The sequence below is a fragment of the Perna viridis genome, chromosome 4 (genome assembly GCF_037379345.1).
Source record: "Perna viridis isolate PV_CMFRI_1.1 ecotype Kerala chromosome 4, ASM3737934v1, whole genome shotgun sequence".
NCBI lineage: Eukaryota > Metazoa > Mollusca > Bivalvia > Mytilida > Mytilidae > Perna > Perna viridis.
This window is the reverse complement of record NC_142448.1, coordinates 15,326,159-15,349,674: the sequence shown is the minus strand read 5'-3', so window position 1 is coordinate 15,349,674 and position 23,516 is coordinate 15,326,159. Positions and strand designations below refer to the sequence as shown.

Sequence of the window (23,516 nt, the reverse complement as noted above, 5' to 3'; positions counted from 1 at the left end):
ATATAGCTGAAATATTGCTGCTTGGGCGTTAAACACCAACAATCGATCAATCAATGAAGAATTAAAAACGGTCAAAGCCAACAAAATCAAAGAAATCATTTCTAAGAAAAAAAAAACGGAATTTTTATTTACCGAATGAAAGAGATTTACATACACTGCTTATCAATTTACTTCGTCTGCTAGCTACATATTTTGTTTTAATCTGCACCAACATTGCATTAATGAAGTCGTTGCATGTATCCGTGATCTATATATAACGAATTTGAATTAAAGCTATACATTTGTTGCGTATGTTTTTGAGGTGTGTTTTGTTTTTTTACATTCTTAGCATCATGAAGACAGACAAGAAGGTTGTGATTGTGTTAGTTGGTTTAGGTTTCATTTTAATTGTCATCGGACTAACGACACCAGGATGGTCATCAATGAAACTGGATTATCAAGCGATTAGAGAGAGGGAGGTATTATTAAGGGATAGGCCATGGCATAAACAATACAGTGTAAGATTTGAATATTGTTTGTACATATATAACTGAATCGAGGCTATCGCTATTTTTTTCAAGTCTCACTTTTGTTTTGTAATAGAATTACTGACAAGTTTACTGCATGAAACATTTGTAAATAATATGCAGAATGGTCTCTCATACTGCATGAACTTGCGAATCATTCACTTTATGTCCTTTAAATTTCTTTTCATGTCCCTGCAAGTTGAGGCAAATTGTTTTACCTTCGCCTGTCCGTCCGTCCCGCAAGTCGGTAACTCAAAAAACCATGTAATTGAATTGAAACTTTGAGAAAGTATATATATATATCCACTGTTGGAATCTCCCTTGTAGTTTTCTAAAAATTTTGTTCTTGAGTTATTGAAATTTATTCATATAAAGAGCGGTGTCAATATAACCCCAAAACGCTTCCCCAAATTAAAATGAAACTATTGGAAAGTGTACATATTCTCTTTATTTATCTGTACATTTATTAACAAGTTTGACCGTTGATATAAATATACGAAACATTTCTTAGTAAAGAAAGCCATTTAAAGCTCATTTACATTTGTTACTTTGTATGTATTATTTTGGTTATTTTATGTTCTTTGTTGTGTTTCTCTGTTTTCCATGACTGGTCTCTGTTTCTGGATTATATACTTTTTTTTATTTCCGCTAGAATCTTGATTCCTTTGATTACTCTTTCTTCTTAATTCAATAGTGATTTGTTACGAATCGTATTTCAGTATTTTTGATATTTGTTTATCAACTTCGAAGCCAATGCAGCATTAAGATGAACATGTTCTGGGACGTTTATTCCTAATATTGTATTTTCTAAACTGGAAGACATGTTAAATCATAATTTGCACGTCATAGTATTAAAATTTATGATTTCAGCGTATAGAATTTTTTGTATTTCGTGATCGAGTAGAACCTTTAGTATATTTGCCACGTGACAAGTACGGTTTGTACGTTTCATATTCATTTTACAGGTAGAACATGTGGCTGTTGTCATTTTTTAATGAATTTTGACATGTTTTCATTTATCTTCGTTATTAATTATTGTCAAAGTAATTGTTTTTAAAAAAGTAATTGTTTCATGTTTTCATGAAAACTGATTTGTTCAACGTGTCTTAGTGTTCCTTTCCTCTTTCGTCTACCCCGGACTTGACTTTTCATGAGCAACTCGGCGGGTGATTCTAGAAAAGCAAAGGACGCTTACCCTAGCGGTACACCTGGTCCATGCTCCAAGTTTTCAGTGGAGTCCGAGTTGCTCATTTGCTTTTGTTACTTTGTATGTATGATTTTATTTACTTTATGCTCTTTGTTGTGTATGTCTGTTTTCCATGTCTGGTCTTTGTCCCTGGATTGCATTCTTTAGATTACCGCTATAACCTTGGTTCCCTTGATTACTCTTTAACTATATAGCATTATTGTATGTAATACCCAAAGTTTACATTTTTCAAAGTCCAACTAAGGCTAAGGAAACATAATAAACTTAACATATTTCATATGTGGTCTGTCATTGTACCTAGAATCACTATTACAGAGTCCATAGCAACAATGTTTAGTCCCTCGAGTTTTTTATTTTTTTTTTTTTTTCATTTTGTTTTATAACGAAGTAAGAGTATATATTTATTGGATAGAAATGGCTTGTCTTTGTTTGTACACATCTCAGCAGCCGGATGTGAGGTTTCTTAACAGTGATGATATAATATTCTATTATTCGCTAAATGCCTTAATCATGATAGATGCTATGTTGCTACGATGCACCCATTTAGCTTTTAAACTTTGAAATAAAAATCACCATTTTATGTAGCGTTTCTGTCCGTCAATTATGGCTCAAAAAGGGAAATAGTTTTTCAAACATCAGTTTTTCAGTAGCCACCTTATGCCTGAAGTGTCCCATAAAATGAACATATATGGGCTGCTACCTTTCAAATTCGATACTTTTGGTTCCTTACTGTTCGTACAATCTTTTCATAAAACTATCTTTTTTATTATCCACCAATCGTAAACGTTTCCATATTTATTTTTTCCTGGGCTTCATGTATAGATTTGGCTGAATACCGAGGAGACATAATTGTGCTGTTGTAACCTACACTGCCACTTGAGGGACTTGATAAATAGATGTTGTGTTCTGAGCACTTACGTAAGTTTGAGCACGTCGAGAACAAAATTCGACACAAACTTCGCACTTAACTCTTGGAAGAAAATGAATTTCTTTCGAATGTTTGTTTAAATTTGGGAAATTTTTAATAACTTCTAACATTGTTCGCACTTAAAATAGTTTCTCTTCAAATCTTTCCCCGTCATTACGCTATCGTAATATGTGCGATGCAACCAAAAACCAGTATTGTGTGATTTTTTTTTTTACATTCGTTTTCGTTCCGTTAAAACCAAAAAGGATACACACAGTTACAGTAAAATTGTTTTACTTCCAATCATCGGTTAACTACCTAACACTATTATATTAATACAACATTAATTCCATCTTTGCTAGCCTTGAAGGGAGGGGGACAGGACCGGAACCCTTGGCTAGCGCATAAATTCAAAAAAATTACCTTTTCGCCATTTAATAGTACTAAACTTGTAATAAGAAACGGAATAAATTAGATCCTATTAAAATATAGATACAATTATCGGTAGCAAATTTAAATTGACTTTGTTAAATAACACTATAACAATAAAGTTGAAAATGATAGCACTTTCCGTAAATCCGTTACATCCTTCATTTCGTGCATTATAAAGCTAGAACATCGTTGCTTCTGGGAGATAATTCGACTGTCTTTGTGGATATAAACCACTAAGATCCCCCAAAAATCTTTCGTAACACAGTGTTAACCAATCATTTGCACGATATGAGTGACGCTGACGATCAGCTGACTGTTCCTATACTTGGTTTAATTTTCATTTTCGTGCTCACATATATACACAATACTGATAGATCCGGTTTGCACTCATATGTGTAATACATGACGGACTGAGATGTTTTTTTAAACGTCCTTGGCTATCGTTTGGGGTCTCTCAAGGACGGTGTAAAGTATCAATGCGTTTACACAGTCCCCGGGCATAGTCAAACCCGTGAATGTGGGTCATTGTGTATTCGGGGAAAATTATTTGTCATGTGACCACGTTCATTCATTAAATTCATTGAAAATGATGCATTATCATTATGATATACATGCGTACTGAAAACCGGTAGTTTTACCGGACTGAAGTTGGAGTACAGTTCACTATTCATTATTCACTATTTTTCATAACTTTAATGCAGCTTTAAACGTCAAAAGTTATATTATACAGACACGTGCCATGTGGATAGATAAGTTCACATAGCTACAATAACAACAGTCAGCACAATCGTAAATTTATTTGTCAAATGTCAATTGTCATTGTCTATTTAGTTATAAAATCAAACGATTAAATTCAGTTGCCATTTGATATTTATTACAAATATGTAAAAAAAATCATGAATAAGTATGAAATCTGCCGACAGCGAATACAAAAAAAAGACAACCATCTTCTTGATTCAGTTATCTCACGTAGTAACCAAACATATGTCTTACGTGAACAAATGTTCACATATCCATCCATCCATCATAAAATTTCCTTACCATCATTACAATCATCAAAAATTTTATCAAACTTTAAAGTTATGAAAAATGGTGAATAATGAATAGTGTACTGTATTCCAACTTCAGTCCGGTAAAACTTTCAGTACGCATGTATATGATTACACTGAGTCTGGCTATTTGTTTCAAGCTTTCTCTATGATCATCCATAAAGATAAGGTAAAACTTCCCGGATGTAAGCATGACTACACAAAATGAGCCAGGCTTTCAATTCGGTACTCTCGTCGCTTTTTGTATACAAATAGGAACTATTCGTTTGGTACTATAAATAGCTTTTCTATAAGCATGTGTATTCTATAAATATTGTTAGGTAATCCCCAAATGCACGAGACGTATTTGTTGGCGTCGTAGTCGACGTTATTACTCTTTGTACGCTCGCAATTTTTTTTTTTTTTTTTTTTTGTCGTATAATGGTATCACATTGCCGTCGTCGTTCGCCTCCCTATGTTTATTAACGATAACTTGAGTAAAACTTCTTTTTTGAAATTTAAACACATTGTTCCTTGGAACATGGCGGTTGTACCTACAGTTTTTTGGGGTTTTGTTTGGCCCACTCCTTATGGAAATAAGGGCTAAAAGGGGGACCATATGGTTATTAAGTCACTAACCACGAAGTTTTGGTGACTTATTGTTTTACTCCGTTATTTTATAATTATTATTTTCCCGTCATCTTCCGTTTTCCTATCAATGAAATTTACCAGAAAAATTTTTAAATGGCTGCCAAATAAGGAAAAAGGTCAAAATATAGGATATTGAAATATCAGAAACCTAGATGCCTAGGAACTTGAAATTTGGTACAGGTTGATATGCTAAACAAGATTATGCAAAGAAAAACGATATGCTGTCCGTTGCCATGGCAACTGATTTTCACGCCAAAATTTCAAATGCTCCGAATAAAATTTGGCATTTACGGAGAAAATGACATGCTGAGTTTAAATTTTGACATTTCAAGAAGATTCGAAAGGTGCCGTTACCATGGCAACCAATTTTCCTGACAGTGTTAGCGACTTCTTGCACTCGTAATTTCAGTATTTTACATTCGTATATAATTTGCATTTTTATTTACTACTCCACATGAAGCTGCTGATCGGTGCCATTTTTACCGCCATAGCGTAAAATAAATGGCACAGCTGTGGACACCAAAATGGCCACCATTCAAAATTATCATACATTCAAAATATCAAAGATATTTATCAGAATCAAAATACAGATAACAAATAATACATCACACAATATTTTAAAGAAAAGTGTTATGAAATAAACTTGAATTATCTCCCTTTATGATGCAGGGGTAAGATCAATTTTTCAAACAGGAAAGTCTCCCCCTCAAAGTGTCTCAAAATATCTCAAAACTGGTGAAGGGAATGTGGGATGCATAAATAATTATGATATATCATATTTTACGTCACAATATCATTAATACTGCAAGTGGAATGAAAACAACTCAAAATACCTATCATAAACTATAAAGGCATGGCTTATCTAGGCAAAATGTAAGAAAACAACATGTGTGCCAATTGTGTAAAAAATATCATTAATTTCTCTTTTCCCATCAAAAATATGTATGCAACTACAAAATATAAGCATTAAAGATAATAATAAGACTTACATAGTGGTCTGTCATGAAAAGATTGACTCAAAAATCTCGATGGAAAACGCATTGGTTCAATGCTCTGACTTATGTGGTTCACATGTAATCTCAAACCCGGAAACAGGAAACTCAAAAATGAAAGTAAAAGTACAATATCCAAAATAGAAATCAAGCGTACCCTAGGGTCATGAAATAGGACATAGGAATAGGTTAATTATTAGAACATCTAAATATATCAAATGTTAGATATAACCAATGAAAATATAACTAAACAATACCTATTGGGACAAGGGAAAAATATCAAAATTGTAATTGAGAACATTACAATTGGACCTCTCTCGAAAAAATCCTCACTATCCAGAATCCTTCCTGAGCCACCTATGTTTGCTTTCAGACAGCCAGACAGTTTGCGTAATATGTTAGTACGGGCTGAAATATCTAAGCCCAGCTTAACTCCAGGTGCCAGTCGATCCTGTGATGACAAAAGGCGTAAACGCTGCAAACAGATGTACCAGTCGTCAACATTTACTAGCACGGTCTCGGGGAAACGTTACAAATATTTTTTTGTAAAGTGCACTGCAAGAGTGCAAATGGGATTTATTTATTTCGCTATCCTTCTGTGACCTCCAATATGATGGCGAATCCAACTAATCTTTTAACAATCGTTTAAATGGACACAGCAGCGACCTAACAAAAAAACCCTTTCTTCCAATAAGTCAACATTTCAGTTTAACAAAACACGATCTCGAGGATTACAAAAAAGTGCATATCCCAATCATGGAACAGAATACATCTGGGGCAATCGACAGACGTTGACGCGGGAAAGGTTTTGGATAAAGAACTCCGTGTCTTACACCCACACGAAATAAATCAAAGTACTGAAGTACTGAGTCAATGAAGGCCATCATAGTTTGCTCTGTTCACACTTAAAATCATGAAAAATGGATTGTATAATATTTCAGTAGGGAAAGTAATTTTTAAACGCCTGCCTCGTAGGAGTGGGGGTATACAGTTTTACCCTTGTCTGTTTCCATTTTCCGTAACACTTTTTACGTCACAGTTTTCTAAGCAACTACTTATCAGAGCGGCTTAAATTTTTTTAGAAATTCTCCCCGTAGGTACGCCATTTGGTGGTATTCATTTTCGAATAAATCGACAACAACTTCCTGTTTATAGAGGACTTTGTTTATTTTTTACTTTTAAATTGTAGTTTGAAAGTTGAAATTTTCGTCGCATTCTTCTAAGTATCTACTCATCACAGCGGCTTGAAATTTTAATATAGTCTTTATGTAGTTATGCCATATAGTGGGATCTATTTTCGGAAATTCCTGTCTACCGAGAACTTTGCTTATTTTAACATTATATTTTGCAAGTTGAAATATTTGTCGCACTTTCTCAGCAACTACTCATCAAAGTGGTTTGAGATTTAACACAATATATTCATACTTAGGTATGTCATATGGTAGGATATATTATTGGAAAAATCGACAACAACTTCCTGTTAATCGAGGACTTATATTGTTTACTTTATATTTTGAAATTGGCATTTTTGTGGCGTTTTTCTCTGCAACTACTTATCACAGTGGCTTGAAATTGTAACAATTTTTCCTCGTAGTTATGCTTTATACTGTGACTCATTTTGGGGAAAATTCGACAACAAATTGTTTTTTTCTTTTGACTATATCGTATGATTATCTTTTTTAATCGGCAACAACTTCCTGTTTCCCGGGTTTTTTTTATTTTCCTTATATCGTGCTTGAAAGCGGGGGTATCACTAGTGAGCCATCGCTCACAGATTTTTTTGATTCAATTTTTACTCTGTTAGACACAAAGCTTTTTTTTTTTTTTTTAAAAAAAAGATGGTTTATAAACCAAACAGTCCAGACACCTAGACAAAACAAATGGGAGAAAAATTATTAACAACTTTTTCAACTTTTCAGACACATGATTTGATGATACACATTTAAAAATATACATGTTAAATCAATCGCCCATGTTTTTTTTTCTATCCCACCAATTTCACTACAAAGTATTTGCTTCTGATTATCATAGGATTGAACCAATTTTGTTTTACATGTATGTCTAAACAGCTTTAAAATTAAGGTTCTCCCAAAGTCATATAAGTGCATTGTAGGCTTTTGTAACTAGATAACAGTTGAATCCAGTCAAAGCATGTAAATTTGCCTTTTTGCTGTCTAATTATCATCAAAATGAATTAAATGACCGTACAAACAGACAAGAGCCCAACCAGTAGTAGGACATATTCTGAATTCTATCCGATTACCCACGGCTAGATTCTGTCACCCCTGCAATACTTAAAATAGTTACTAACAGAATCCCAATAAGGAACAGTCCTGAGAGAATCAAAAGGGTATTCAAACGACTTATATCTTTCAGTACTTTTGGATTCCATATACTCGATGGCTTAATCAGAAAATTAGCAAGTTTCTCTCAAATATATATATATATATATTTGCGTGATGCTTAGGTCAATTTCAGCCACTGTCGTGGCTTCATTGACAATAAAAAAAAGTTCTTCCATGCTTGTATAGTTTATTTTCTTTACAGTGTTTGTTTATGTTTCTAGATAATTTTTTCACAAGATTCAAGATCATCTCAAATTTGGGTTCAATGTTTTACTTTCGACAATAATTTTGATACGTCATAGGTATTCAATTGGGGATGCAGTTAATTGTTCACGTTATTTACAACCCTACATACTCAGTTTATACCTAGTGGCCTTTTGGGGTATACATAGGAGTCTCAGGTTGATACAGCATGTGATACAGATTTCGACATGTAATATTCAGTACATAATCATCCTTATCGGTATCGTTGTAAAATCCTTTTGACTTATATGTTTTTGTTTGTTTGTGCTGTATCGTCATGAATCGACGACCCAATTCTGGTTGGTAGCTTCCTTCAGACTTTATTATAGGATTAAACAGCTATTTTCGGTCGTTCATGCATGTATGAACGGATCTCGGAGCTCCCAAACTCAATGAAAGGCCGTTCATGTAATGTTTGGTAGTGGAGAGATCCGTTCATACATCCATGAACGACCGAAAATAGCTGTTTAATCCTTATAATTCTATCCTGACAATTGGGATTTTTTTTTTTGAAATGGGTAAATGTATTTATAGATTCTAATTCTGGTACAATTTAATTTTGGGGCGAATTTACTTGTAGTTAGATTTTAAGCATTTATAAGTTTCTTTCCCCAAGCTGAAAATTACTCTCTGTAAACAAACTGTACCGGTGAAATCAATGTGGATGTATATACAATATAGGTAAATTGTCGAAAATTATTGAAGATATGTGATGAGGCGACGGAACGGGTAGGAAATGCGAGGCACCGCTGAGTCGATTTTAAGAACAATAAGGTTTTGAATTTCGCGAGGAAGGTGGAAGCTGACTTGTTTCTGTTTCGTATATGGCAGTAGATTTCAGAAGTGAAATTTGTGCACTAGTTTCTTTGGGATTTGAAATATTTGTTTGAGACTTTTGAAGAAGAGGAGGCAGTTGTATGGGCAGATCTGTAATGTAGTGTTCCTCTGATTTATTATCTTGGGGTTTAGGCAGTAATAAATCCAAGAGCATACAGTTCCCAGGTCATTTGTCTCTTCAAGAGTTTTATCATATTGTAATGCTTCAATTTTTTTAACTAGGGACCAGTTCATGTTAAATTGTGATGGACACTCTGGTTCCGAGTCCGACATGACTGAAATGACAGGGGAAGTCGTCTGCAAACTGATAATGAATCAAATCTGAACGAGATTTGGGATTTGCCATATATATGACGGTGAAAAAATACAAACAAAATCATTGTTTGGTTTACATAAAATCTTTTATTTCATTCAGCTAAAAAAGTGAAAACAAACCAGCGAAAAAAAGATTAACAGGATACGCAATCGCAATTTGTTTATATCGTATCTATGGTGGCGGCCATGATTAATTTTTGCATACCAGAAGAAAGTAGTTCCGCCGATCACGTGAGTGGGAGGAGCCAGAAAGTCGATAACCTCCTAATGTACGGATACAGCAAAAAATAATCGTATACCTTTATTCGTTTAACAAATAACCTCATTGCATGATAAAATAAACTATTCTTACGGCTATATTATGCCGTTTAGTTTGTTGCCACATTCTTTCGAACTTCACGGCCGCCATATTGGTTTCAATCTGACCGGCGTTCATGCATGTATGAATGATCTGAAGAAGTTCATGCAAGTATGAACTTTCTGGCAAAGACGTTCTCGACCAATCAAAATGATCAGAATTATATTTATTTGTTTATGCTTAGCACTAACGGTCATACGATGACTGAAAATTTTGCCCATTTATACAATGTATTCTCTTATATCATCTATGTCGGTATCGTTGTACAGTTCTTTCTATATCCTATATAACAACACCTAGATGAACAGCCCGTTACTGCCATACAGCGTGTACTAAGTTACAACCCTAAACTTATCCTACGAGGAGAAATTACCCGGCCAGCGAAAGTTATATTTTTATATAGCCTGGCTGGTCTAAGGCGCTGGACTTTGTGCAGGCAGTGCCATTTACTAGTATGTCATAGCGGTACGTGTTCGAGTCCCGCGGAGTGAACGACCAAAATTTTGCTTTGTAAATTTAATATTGTTTGGAATTTTCCAGACCCTTCTATGCCGCTTCTATACTATGGTCTATACCACAAAAGTCGGACTGGGAAAAATTAGAAAATTAACTTTTATTGTTCAATCAGTCAACCCGGGAGCCTCTAATTCATTACTGTAGCAACTATCAGTTTCCATTTATGTTATTCAGAACTAGTAGTCGCTCGACGCCGTCTGCCTGTCACACTTATGGGGTTGTAACTCAAAAAGTGAGTGGTGAACCAATATCATTTCGCACGCTTGTATATAATTTTTCCTAAAGTTGTTCACATCTTCAATACATACAAATGTACATATTGAAGATGTGACCTACTTAAGTTGAAATTGGCACATTTTACCTATAATTGAGCTTGTTGAACTTGACTATTCGGCACCTATATTTTGTGTACTCTGCCGTCCGTCGTCGTCGTCGTCAACAATTTTTCAAACATCTTCTCCTCTGCAACTAATGAATGAATTTATATGAAACTTAGCATGATTGTTCCTTAGAGTATCGTGTCCAGAATAATCGCTTGGATTTTTGACCAGTCAAAAACATGGCCGCCGTTACTAAATAGATAACATAGGGGTCAGACAGCAGTTTTTTCATATATCTCCAAAACCGTAACGTCTAACCAATTCTGGTATAGGTAAAAGTGTTAAACCTGGTGAGATCTATCTTCGGTCAAATTTTGGTGAAAATCTGTTGATCCATGTTGGAGTTATTGTCCTTTTTGGACGCTTTTTGCTGCTTTTGATGTTTTTACTTTCAAAAATCTTGTAAGAAACTGCTGTACAGAATTCAACGAAAGTTGATATGATTGTTTCTTAGGGTTTCCTGCACAAAATGACCGTTTGAATTTTTATCCGTGAAAAAAAAACATGGCCACTGTCACTAAAATAGAACATATCAAAATACAGTTTTTTTACAAATAACTCATAAACCGAGGAATTTAGCAAAATTCTGATAGAGGGTAATATTGTTCACCACCAAAAGATAACCTATGATGAAATTTTTAAAATGATTCGTCGCCCGATGTATAGGTGTAATGGCCCTGAAGCAGATTTCCTGCAAATATTGATCATTTAAAATTTTCCTCCGTCAAAAAACATGGCGGTCGTTACTAAAAATTTAACATGGGGGTCAAAATGCTTTTTTATTTTGCTATTGTTTCCCCAACTATAGAAGAATAATGAAGATTAAAGCTACTGATATTCTGAGTTGATTGGCAGAATTTATTTTTTTTAGGCGGACATTTTCAAAATGGGTGCCATTTTGCGACTGTTATCACCAGTTACTCGGATTCCAATGATTTTTTTGTTACTGAAGGAACATTGTGTTTTAAGTTGAATGGTGATGACGTAAGTTTGTTCTGGGTGGCCATTTTCTTGCTAATATTTTTACTTGCTTTGATTTTAACGATATTTGGTTACCGTAGTAAACATGGTCTCCTGGATTGAATGATGACGATGAAAATGTTGTATAGCCATGGTTTAACTTTATTTATGTCCTTTTTCAGCAAATTTATCCTAGGCTAATGTCCTCTCAGACCAGTGGAAAAACATGACATAGGGGAACCCCTGTCCATTTTTTCCAGTGGTTCTAAAACACTTTGAAGGCATTTCCAACGTCTTACAGTACCGTATGTACTCCGTTGAACTTACAGCATTCATCAATATATACTCTTTTTCAGCATTTTTTTGTCAAACATGGTAAGAAAGCATGATACCTTTACTTAATTAGTTAATAGGACATGGTTAGCCAGGTGAGCGATTCAAGCTATTTGAGAGCTTCTTGTTTTAACTTGCTTAAATTTGAGTGTTTATGCATATATTGAAGAAATTTACGCGCAGACAAATATGAAATTGACGCAGGTACAAACTTTATAATTTGTCGTTCTTGTTTTCCGGCGAACAAGGAGAAAAATAATGTTGTTTTCATACTAGATTTGACATGTAACACAAATGACCTGAGCCGATTTCTTTGTGATAAAAATGTTATTAAAACAAATGATAATAGACATTTTTGATAACACATCAGTAAATTGTTTTTTTTCTCTTATTTTTTTTCAAAATTTCGTTTCACAATTGCCAAAATGACTTCATTCCTTTAATTCAAACTTTACTCTATCTTATCTTTTCAGATGTACGACACCAGCAGACCCCAGTTATCGTCAATATGGATAGCTGTTGGCCCATTTTACGTTCGTTATTGTCTGAGTATTCAGAGTTTGACAAAATATCCATCTGACACGTGCCTCACCATTTCATCAGCGAATGTGATATCTATTCTCAAACTATTTCAACTTCATCAAACGACAAAAGGTATGTTCCAAGGCTTTACTGACAACTTGATTGTTTCCCAGTTGTCCTTAGTACCCAGATTACGTCAAATGGACCGTGACATCCATGAAATCAAACAGACTAAATGTGTGGGTATCTCCCACCCTAAAGTTTATGGCAAAATTCTTCATAAAGAACGGAAAGCTCAATACTCACCCAATAAGTTGACTAAACCATTGAATTGCCTAATGTATTTGTATAGTTATGATCTAGTCGTCGTATCGCTAAAGATAGCATTTTTTGGTATAAACATTGCTTCGCCCATACGGTCTTTAAATAGAATTTAACACACTATATTCAGAGCAGTTTTACGACATGACATGGTGTGTGTACTTAGGGTGTGATCACGCCTAAGTACTTCAACCCTGTCGCATTTTTTTTGCCCCTGTCCCAAGTCAGGAATTTCTAGTCTGTATTGTTTCGTTACTTTATGTTGCTTGAGTATATAGAGACGACTATTTAAATACATGTAGTAAAATGTTCTTTTGGGGTTAGCTGCAGCCTACCCATTGTTGTGAGGATTTCCTCGTCATTCATTGAAGACCGATGGTTGGTCTTTTTGATATGTTCACCATATCCATTTTCCTTATAACATCAATTTTAATCGGGCTCACTGTGCTGTTTAAAAATGTCTCGGCTTGTCTTCTGTATTTATTCAGACAGGCATTAAAAAGCAGGGTTGGTCATTTCTATGCAGGTTGATTAGTCCCATAGAGGTATATGAATCCTAAGTTTCACTTATTGGAAGTCAAATTATTTTTTTCAACATTTTCTAAAAGCAAGGGAACCAAGATTGTAGTGGATCTCATTGAAAATGTACCACAAGGTGCCATGCCACAAAAAGAAGACCGCTTGATTTATGAAATTGTGGCATGAACTATTATATTGAGCCAAAATTGAGTCAGAAACAAGCATTTTCCTAATTTCTTGATAACTTGACTTATCATTGAAATAGCACCACGGGGTGCTTTACCATAAAAGGGAAACTGGAATCAAATCTAAGCGTCATGGCTTGAGCCGATTAAGAATTAGGACCCAAGAAAGCAGCATGTTCAAGATTTCTGAAAAGTGGATTGGTCTCTCTGAAATTGGACGAACTTGATAAGTTCCCATATCTTTAAAGTACAGTTGCGATCACTTCTACCCTCTCTTCGATCCTGTCAGGATTCACTCTCATAGAACAGTTCTAAACTGTCAGAAACTGTTCTGACTCGCGCCACACTTTGTCAGGGTCTGTCAGGACTTTAGACAAGCTCTGTCATAATTTGTCATGGGTCCTGGCACCCTCCTGTCAGGAACTGTCCTAATAAGAACAGATACGTGGATTAGAAGAGTTCCTAACAGATTCTGACAGTCATTAGCTCGAGAATACGTCTCTGTTTGAATTACATACAGTACATGTACGTGATTACAAAAAAAAGGCGTGGCACCCGAATCCTAATTCGTACGACGGGAAGGAAGCCTTGCTATGTTATAGAATCTGGACTGAATTATTTTTGGTTGCAGACCTAGATACCGGTATGATACAGATTTCCTATATATATTGACATTTTAAACAATTTATACAGAAATTTTAGGCCTTTATGGAACTTGAAAGTGTTCACACAATTTGAAAGACTAGGACATTTTGAAGAATTTTGACGCAGTCACCCACATGGTCGTTATATTACAAATAATTTTAGGTTCTCATGGAAATCAAAAGTGCTCGCACTCATACATTTTGCAAGAATAAGATTTTTTTTAAAGAATTTTGATTAAAAACAAATGTGTCACAGCCACCCAAATGATAATTATATTGATAAATTTAGCATTTCAGTCATTATTTTCAAACCCTCAAGCAAATTAAAAGTGTGCACACTAATACATTTTGCAAAAATATGACATTTTTAAAACATTTGTCTCCAATTTATATGTCACAGCCACTATATGATAGTTATATTGAACAATTTAGCATTTCAGTCATTATTTTTAGATCCTCATGGAAATTAAAAGTCTCTGTACATACTTAATTGTGGGAACGGAGCTCTGTACATATTTGTTAGTGGAAACAAAGCTCAGTATATACTTAATAGTCGGGACAAAGCTCTGTATTCTTGTCAGGCCTCATACAGGAATTTGATGGTTGGAGCAAGCCCTTTTGGTTTTGTTCGCGGTAAATGTCAATTTGTGTATCTACGACAGTTTATTTTCATTTTGTTTTAGGTCCTTTTCAATCAATCTTGGAATCGGTAAATGGTGGTATCGTAGGACAGTTTTCATTAGACACAGGTTTGCAATTATGTCTTTTTTTTTGTAAATGTTTACTAAAATTCTGATACAGAAAATGCTTTGTACATTGTTTGTCGGGGTAACTCGTTGAATTTGTTGCTTAATGCAAGAGTAATTAAATAATCCAAATTCGAGCAAAAATCAAAAGAATATAATCCAAGGATAAAGACTAGACTGGGAAAAACGCACTCACAAGAAAGAACATGAAATAACCAAAATAATACATACCAAGAAACAAACGCAACTCGAACTCCATCAAAACTTAGGAGCATGGCCAAGGTGCACAGGAAGGACAAAACAATAGTATATGAGAAGGCATGTCAATCTGGGTGAAGTCATATTCTTGAAATAGCTTGAATATGTTCGAAGACAACTCTAAGAAAATGCAATAACCCTTAGATATACTTAGAAATAAATTCTACCTGACAATTTGAATATTTATTCCAGTGATAAATGTCTATACTGTAATAATTGCTGTTTGTGCTGTGGTATTAGCGCAATGTTTCCTGTCCGTGTGTCTGTCTGGGTGGTATGTGTATAAGGAACACCCATCAACTAAACTTGGAATTAGTGGAGGGACATGCCTTATACTTTCTGGTAAGTTTTTTTTCCCTATTTTTCTATTTTTTTTTAAATTTATATTTATTTCCTTTTGTCCAATGTCTTCAGTGCCTTAGTCCTTGCAAAATTAAAAGAAAAAAATTAATAAGTATGCCAGTTCCTACAATGTACGTTATAAAGATAAAAATGAATCTTATCGATTTTGTCAAAATTAAGATTAAAATTCAGATAAAACCGTATATTTTACAGGTGTACTATCTGCACTGCTGGTAGCGGTGTATCTGTGGAAACATGCGCAGATTGATAGAGGATTAACGAAAAGTGACTTACAAGATGTGTTTCAATTTCAATTTCCGTATTCTTCAATGATTTGCCTTACCGCTTCAGTTTTGTTTTTTGTTGCTGCGGTATTTTTAATCCGTATGACACGAAAGCCATAACAGCGCCTTAATTACGAAATACTGGTTATGGATGACTCAAAAAGCGGCAATCCTTATGTTGTGAGTGCGTAAGGTGATAATCAGGCTTCTCCAATGATAATGGACTAATTGAAATATATAAGTTCATTGAAGAACCATTTCATAGTAAATCTCTTAATTTTATTATTCCACAATGGCATCTGAAATATCAGATATGCGGTAGTTACAGGTACCGACAAGCGGACCTTTTTAAATCAATAATTTCTTTCTGTTGATTTATTTATAGTTTTCTCATCATACCTCAAATGAATTAACCATGCCATGCCAGTTTTACCGTAAATACTATAGATCTAAAATCTTAAGTGCTGCCGTCCGTGCGAGACTCGTAAAATTAGTCAAGGAGGTTAAAAACCCCCCTTAGTAGTAGTATCTGAAGTGCTTCATTACAATACGGTCTCCGGTAGATAACTTCAATTACTGCGGTACGTACATAACTGGATTTACTTTGGTACGTACGTTACTAAATGTTTTATTGTCAACCTTCGCAGCGATTTACTTAATTACCTTCATGCGGTATGACAATCTTATGTAATTATCAAGGAAATAAAACATAGATTAAAAAAATAAAGATTCAAGTCTTCGAAGTCCTTCGTTAATCGTCAGATATTCTATGCTACGTATTTTGGCTTGCTTTCAACATCGACGCGAATTCAATTCTCTAGTAAACTTAATTCCAAATTAATCCATGATTTCCTCATTTTTAGCATAAACCCTGGCGTAGATATATGTATTGACTTCGTTCTAAACAAACATATGTAAGCGAGCTGTAACTTGAAGATGATTTTAGGTCAATCGATAATATACACTCAAGTTCTTGTCCATTTCACATCCTTTTGACATATCGTACGTTTGTACATTACTAGCAAAATAAGTGTATTCCATTTTCGAAGATATACTTGACATTTTTTGAACGTTTTAAAAGCATATGTATGGCAAGCCAAAGTGGACAAAAATCAATATTTTGTAATACTGGAAAACATTTTTTTTTCAATATTGCAAAATCATTTCTTTAATATTAGAAAATATTTTTTAATATTAGAAATTCATTTTGTAATATTAAAAATTCATTTTCTAATATTACAAATTCCTGATTTAGTAATATTAAAAAATATCACACATTTTGTAATATTACAAATTGAATTTGTAATATTAGAAAATGAATTTCTAATATCAAAATATCACTGAAATATTGCTAAATCAGACACATTTTTAATATTACAAAATGATTTTCTAATATTAAAAAAAATGTAATTGAATACAACAAATTCATTTTCTAATATTAGAAAATCAATTTCTAATATCAGAAAATCATTTTCTAATATCAAAAATTCAATTGAATTTTTTATATTATAAAATTGATTTTTTAATACTGGAGTGGGTCCTCCTTTATTTGACCAGATTAGATATCACTGTCCCATTACTGGATACTAAATTCGCCAAAACCAACCCATTGTTCATTCAGGCGTAGAATTTGGTTGTATGACAGAGGTGATTATGATAAATACAAGCAATTATTATCAGATACTAACTGGAACCGCGTGTTCCGATTTTTCAGATGTCATCTTGGGTTCGGCTGGCGAGTCGATTCCAAATAAACTGGCAACGATTCGGAAGGCGGACCCTAGATGGCTGACGAACGATTTAAGGAGACTTTTCCGTAAAAAGAGACGCTTGCACTCTAAAGCGCGACGTTCAAATAGCGCAAGCGACTCGGCAAATTCAGACGTGTACGGAATTTAGTAACCTTACAAGTGCGGAAGGCCCAACAGAGCCATCAAGATCAACTTGTAGACAAGTTGAAACAAAACTATCCATCTACGAAGTCATGGTGGCATATATGCAACCAAATATCTGGTATGAAGAAACGAGAAGTTTGCATTCCACCGTTATTGAAAAATGGTAGTCTCATTACCGATGAGACAGCCAAAGCGGTCGGATTTAACGCATTTGTTGTTCTTCAAACGGAACTGAATGACTCTAACGCTCATCTCCCGAATCCTATCATTAGTGATAACGAGCTTACCCAAATCGTTATTATTGAATCCGAGGCAGAAGAGGTACTCAAAAACCTTAATACTGGTAATGCATCTGGGCCTGACCTTGTCAGTCCAAGACTTTTAAAGACCGCGTTTTCCGAATTGAAAGGTCCATTATGTAGACTTTTCAACTTATCGCTCTCGAAGTTGTTCTTTCCCGCTATGCGGAAAAGAGCTAACGTAACGCCAGTTTTCAAAAACGGGACCGTGCGAGAGGTTAAAAAATACCGGCCTATTTCTTTACTCAGTATCATATCATAATGTATGGAACGTTGCGTATACAAGTATGTAAATTTTTACCTGAGAGAAAATCGGATCATCACTCAGCACTAATCTGGGTTTACGCATGGCGATTCGGCTGTGAATCAGTTCATTGACATTTCTAATTCGTTTGGGCAAGCCTTGGATCACGGTAAGGAAGTTCGTGTCGTCTTTTGTGACATATCTAAGGCATTTGATCGTGTTTGGCATCACGGATTATTATTTAAGCTACAACAGTATGGACTAAACGGACACCTATTACGATAGTTTCGTAGTTACTTATCGGATCGACTGCAACGCGTTGTATTAAACGGCGGTTTTTCTGGTTGGAAACCAGTGAGAGCTGGGATTCCGCAAGGATCTATACTTGGTCCCTTATTATTCCTCATTTTCATAAACGATATCGTTGATGACATTGATGCTTATATTGAATTATTTGCCGATGACACTAGTTTTTACGTACGTTATGGTGGAGACTCCAGACGACGCGGCACTAGCATTGAATAGAGATATTAAAAAAATCCACCAGTTGGCTTCACGATGGCTTGTACGGTTTAATAGTCAAAAGACGAAAGCGATGTTAATATCACGTAAACATGTCAGACAGATACATCCTGAATAATTTCGATCTTCAAGAGGTCTTCAATCATAAGCATTTAGGGGTTTACTTTTCGGACGATGGGTCATGACATGATTATATTGATTATATTGTTAAAAAGGCGTGTCCGAAGATCAGTGTACTTCGGCGTGTACGTTTGGTTCTCGACCGTTTCACTTTGGAAAAGATGTACATATCATTTATCAAACCAATTCTAGAATACGGAGATGTAGTTTTGGACAACGGGTTACAGATTTTGATTAAAAAGATCGAAGGTGTTCAGATAGAAGCTACGCGTTTCGTAACTGGTGGTATAAAATTAAAATCGCTAGACTGCCTATATCGAGAAATCGGATGGGAAAAGCTCGCGGATAGAAGGCGAAAGCACAAGCTTGTGATGTTTTATAAGATCATAAATGGTGACACACTCGAACACACCCGAATATTTGAGTGCCCTTGTACCACACGCGCAGATTAACATCCATAACCATTTTACCCGTCAATCTAATGACATATCAGAGATACGAACAAGGACATTCTTGTATTCAAACTATTTCCTGCCGTCCACTTTTCGATTGTGGAATAACCTTCCGATCTTCAAAGCGCGTTTAGATGTTTCGAACAAGCGCCGACGGCCAGTATATTATAATATTGGAAGCAGGCAAGGTCAGGTATTGCACACCAGGTTACGAATGAACAGTAGTTCACTCAACGAACACGTGGGTAGCCCAAACTGTGTTTGCGGACAAATTGAGTCAAACAGCCATTTCTTACTTGAATGTAATATTTATTCTGATTTACGACATACCACTATTCACACTTTGAATTTTCAGTTTGACATTGATATTCTCCTAAATGGGTCTGATGCTCTATCAACAGATCAAAATACTGAACTTTTTCTGAAGGTTTCATCAAGAGGAAACGATTTGTAAACGCTTGAAAATATTATTTGTATACATGCTATTTTTTGAGTGCATTTCATCTATTTTTTTTTCTTTTTCTTTTTTTTCTCCATAATAAATTTCTTTCTCCTTATATTTTTTCTCTAATTAATATTTCACCAATAAATTAATCCTTTCCAACTTCATTACACATATAGTACATGTATTTATAAAAATTCCAGAGCATGCTTCTTAATGTATTGAGATATATTTTGTCCTTTATTTGGAGACGGATTAGCATAAGTCATATGGCTTGTTTCCTTGTTTTTATTTACAACACTGTCATGTATTGATGTATTATGTGAAATACAATATGTTTAAACTAATATTAGAAAATCAATTTCTAATATTAAAAAATCGTTTTTTTAATATTAGAAATTCAAATGAATTTTTAATATTAAAAATGATTTTTTTAATATTAAAGAAGTGTTTTGTAATATTAGAAATCAAATTTGTAATATTAAAAAATGAATTTGTAATATTAATAAATCATATTTTAATATTAGAAAACATCCATTTTTGTCCACTTAGGCTTGCCATACATATATCGGTTTGAAAAGTGGTGTAATGCTTTAAATGTACCGACATTACTTTTGAACTTGTTGTGTAACGCAACAGTTCGTCAATCGCATAAGATGATCAAATTTCGATATGCTCCATTAAGAATCGGGTGACTTTGTAACCGTAATAACCCAAATGTCTCTCAATCAAAACAACTCGGAGATTAGAGGTTTCTCGGCTAAATTACAGAAAGTTCAATGCTAACCCATCTTATAATCTTTTAAGGTTAACTTCTCGTTCTCTTGCAAGTAAAAAAACACGTAGAACATATGTGCATGATATTTAAGAGGTACATTTGTTATCATATGAAACTAGAATTGACGGTTCTACGACACCGATCTGCAGCATAAGGTAATGTAGTAATATATAATTATGCAAATCACATACGAATGTACTGTTCTGAAATACCGCTTAGTAGGAATACTTTTATTAGTCTATTACAAAATCTGTTAAAAATGATTAGGGTATGATATTATAAGTACTACGTATATATCATATATTCACATAATCTTTAAAATGTACGGTAATGTATCATTTCTTCAGGGCTTCACCCATTAAAATAGTTTTAACTCGTTCATATGGCATGGATAATTTTGTGCAATCAAATTAATTCCTCCCCTACTCAATGATACATTTATTTAAGGGTTTATGTCGCCTGACTGGATTCTACATCGGGCGACTTAATCCCATATCTAAGGTCATACTTCATTGCACCTGATTGGGTTCTACCCCAGGAGTTTAATTCATTACTTATTCTGACTGGGTTCTACCTCAGGAATATAAGTCATTACTTATCCTAATTGGGTTCTACCTCAGGAACATACTTCATTACTTATCCTGACTGGGTTCTACCTCAGGAGTTTAATATTCTACTTATCCTGACTGGGTTCTACCTCAGGAATATAATTCATTACTTATTATGACTGGGTTCTACCTCAGGAATATAATTCATTACTTATCCTGACTGGGTTCTACCTCAGGAGTTTAATTTTCTACTTATCCTGACTGGGTTCTACCTCAGGAATATAATTCATTACTTATTATGACTGGGTTCTACCTCAGGAATATAATTCATTACTTATCCTGACTGGGTTCTACCTCAGGAGTTTAATTTTCTACTTATCCTGACTGGGTTCTACTTCAGGATTTTATCAAGAAAAGGCTGTAACCTGACTGGGATCAGGTTGTTAGTTACTTTGTCTATTTATAACATCTTATTTTTGTTTGCATTTTCACGTATGTAATTTTATGTATATTTTTGCTAGAGAAGTGAGTAGCCCCGAAGAAGCCAAAAAATGATGCAATTTGTTTAAAGATGTATTTCATTGTATATATGATTTTTTGCTTAGTACTACTTAATTGTATATTGTTTACTATTGTAGATTGCATTAAAACTTTGTGTAATAAAAGTCTTGAGTATAAATAACGATGTGTCAGACCCATTTAAAATTCTAGAGATTATCAACACTCAAATTAAATAGCAGTAAGAAGGAAGTAAGATTGTCTCAAGACAATTAAATGACATGACATCCCACATATACACCATTCATATATATTCTGATGAGACTAGTCACAAATCATTCTCTCCATAAATCATTCATCATTAACATTTAAGAACACAACATCTAATGAAATGGTAAATAGAACATAAGATAACACATGAAATAGATAAGGTACCTCCTGATAGATGGCATATTTCAAGGACAAATCCTACCTCAGGTGAAAATGTATAAACTCTTTATAAAATCAGATTACTTGTAACTGTGATGACCCGAATGTTTTTCAATCAAAACAACTCGGAGACTAGGCGTTTCTCAGCTAAATTATAGAAAGTTCAATGCTAACCGGTCATTCAATGTAAAATTCCCGCTCTCTTACAAGTAAAAAAAAACCACGTAGAACATATGTATATGTATGGTACTTAAGAGGTACATTTTGTTCTCGTATGAAACTAGAATTGACGGTTTTACGGCACCGATCTGCAACATAAGCAAGTGTAGTAATATATAATTATGCAAGTCATAGTTCTGAAATTAAGAATGCAAGAAGTCGTCACTAGCGACTGAAACAAAAACTTGGTCTAAGTCCATCAAATAAAACGTCAATTTTTTTATGGAAAACTTCGATGGTATAAACAGGCTTAACGCTATTATAGTCCACTTTGTTTCCATATAATAATGAAAAAAAATCTTTACAAAATAGATTTTTGTCAATACATTTTCAAAAACAAACGAACTCATGAGCCATTCACCCGAAAAATCTGTTGAAAATAAATGAACTTTCCCGTTACCTCTGACGCAAACTTGTGCAGTAATATGTCCATTTCATTCGAAAACCATGTGTTGTTCTATGTGATGACCTGCTTTTTAAATAACAGAAATCCACTTTGGATAGACTTCTAAAGTACACCAAAAGCATATGGTTTCTATTTTTATTTATGTTTACCTGAGCTCTTCATTTACCTGTCAATGAGCTCTCCTACAATGTATTGAATGTAAATTTAGCATTATATGGTGGGGATGATTTTTTATTCATTTCTACATTTTCATTATAAATGTCTTTTACGTTAGTAAAAGTTTCTTTTTGGTTGCCTGTGCTTTTCTGTATTATCTTTATGCACTTTCGCATTACGTACATTATTAAATGTTTTTCTGCCTATCTTCAACTGGTTGAGCATTTTGCATGAATTCAATTATAATCTGTCTTACTTTACCGTGGTGAGTACATTGTGTGTTCTGGACAGTAGTATAAAATGTGTATATATATATATAACGGTCTGAAAATTTCCAGCGATGTTAGAATTTTCAAATTTGCCAGGCAAATTTTTGGTCGTTCCCTCTGCGGAACTCGAACTCGTACCGCTGTGGCATCTATGGCGACACCGCCTGCACTAAGTCCAGAGCCCTAGATCACTCGGCTAGTTAGGCTATATAAAAATATAGCTTTCGGTGGCTGGGTCATTCCTCCTCGTAGGATTAATCTAGGGCTGTAATTTAGTATACGATGTATGGTAGTACGGGACAGTTCATCTAGGAGTTATTATTTAGGATAGAGGATCAAATTAGTGATGCATGTCACAACAAATAAATATTATACAACGTCTCAGAATGTGACGACTCTATTCGCTAC

The 23,516-nt window shown here is 34.4% G+C and overlaps 1 protein-coding gene across 1 annotated transcript; it reads left to right on the top strand.

Moving 5' to 3' along the window:
* Nucleotides 1-290: 290 nt before the first annotated feature.
* Nucleotides 291-21,796, top strand: LOC148619033 (uncharacterized). The gene is made up of 5 exons (XM_088578527.1): nucleotides 291-458; nucleotides 12,484-12,664; nucleotides 14,885-14,950; nucleotides 15,398-15,547; nucleotides 15,761-21,796. Exons 1-5 carry the CDS (start codon nucleotides 291-293, stop codon nucleotides 15,949-15,951), a joined length of 756 nt encoding a protein of 251 aa, XP_088434653.1. The 3' UTR covers nucleotides 15,952-21,796.
* Nucleotides 21,797-23,516: the final 1,720 nt, after the last annotated feature.

Bases quoted from the DNA above. Each gene is read 5' to 3' on its own strand.
- LOC148619033 (XM_088578527.1), top strand. From the start codon at position 291: ATGTTTTTGAGGTGTGTTTTGTTTTTTTACATTCTTAGCATCATGAAG. The intron at 459-12,483 runs GTATTATTAAGG...TTATCTTTTCAG, and splicing joins AAGCGATTAGAGAGAGGGAG to ATGTACGACACCAGCAGACC. The intron at 14,951-15,397 runs GTTTGCAATTAT...TATTTATTCCAG, and splicing joins ACAGTTTTCATTAGACACAG to TGATAAATGTCTATACTGTA.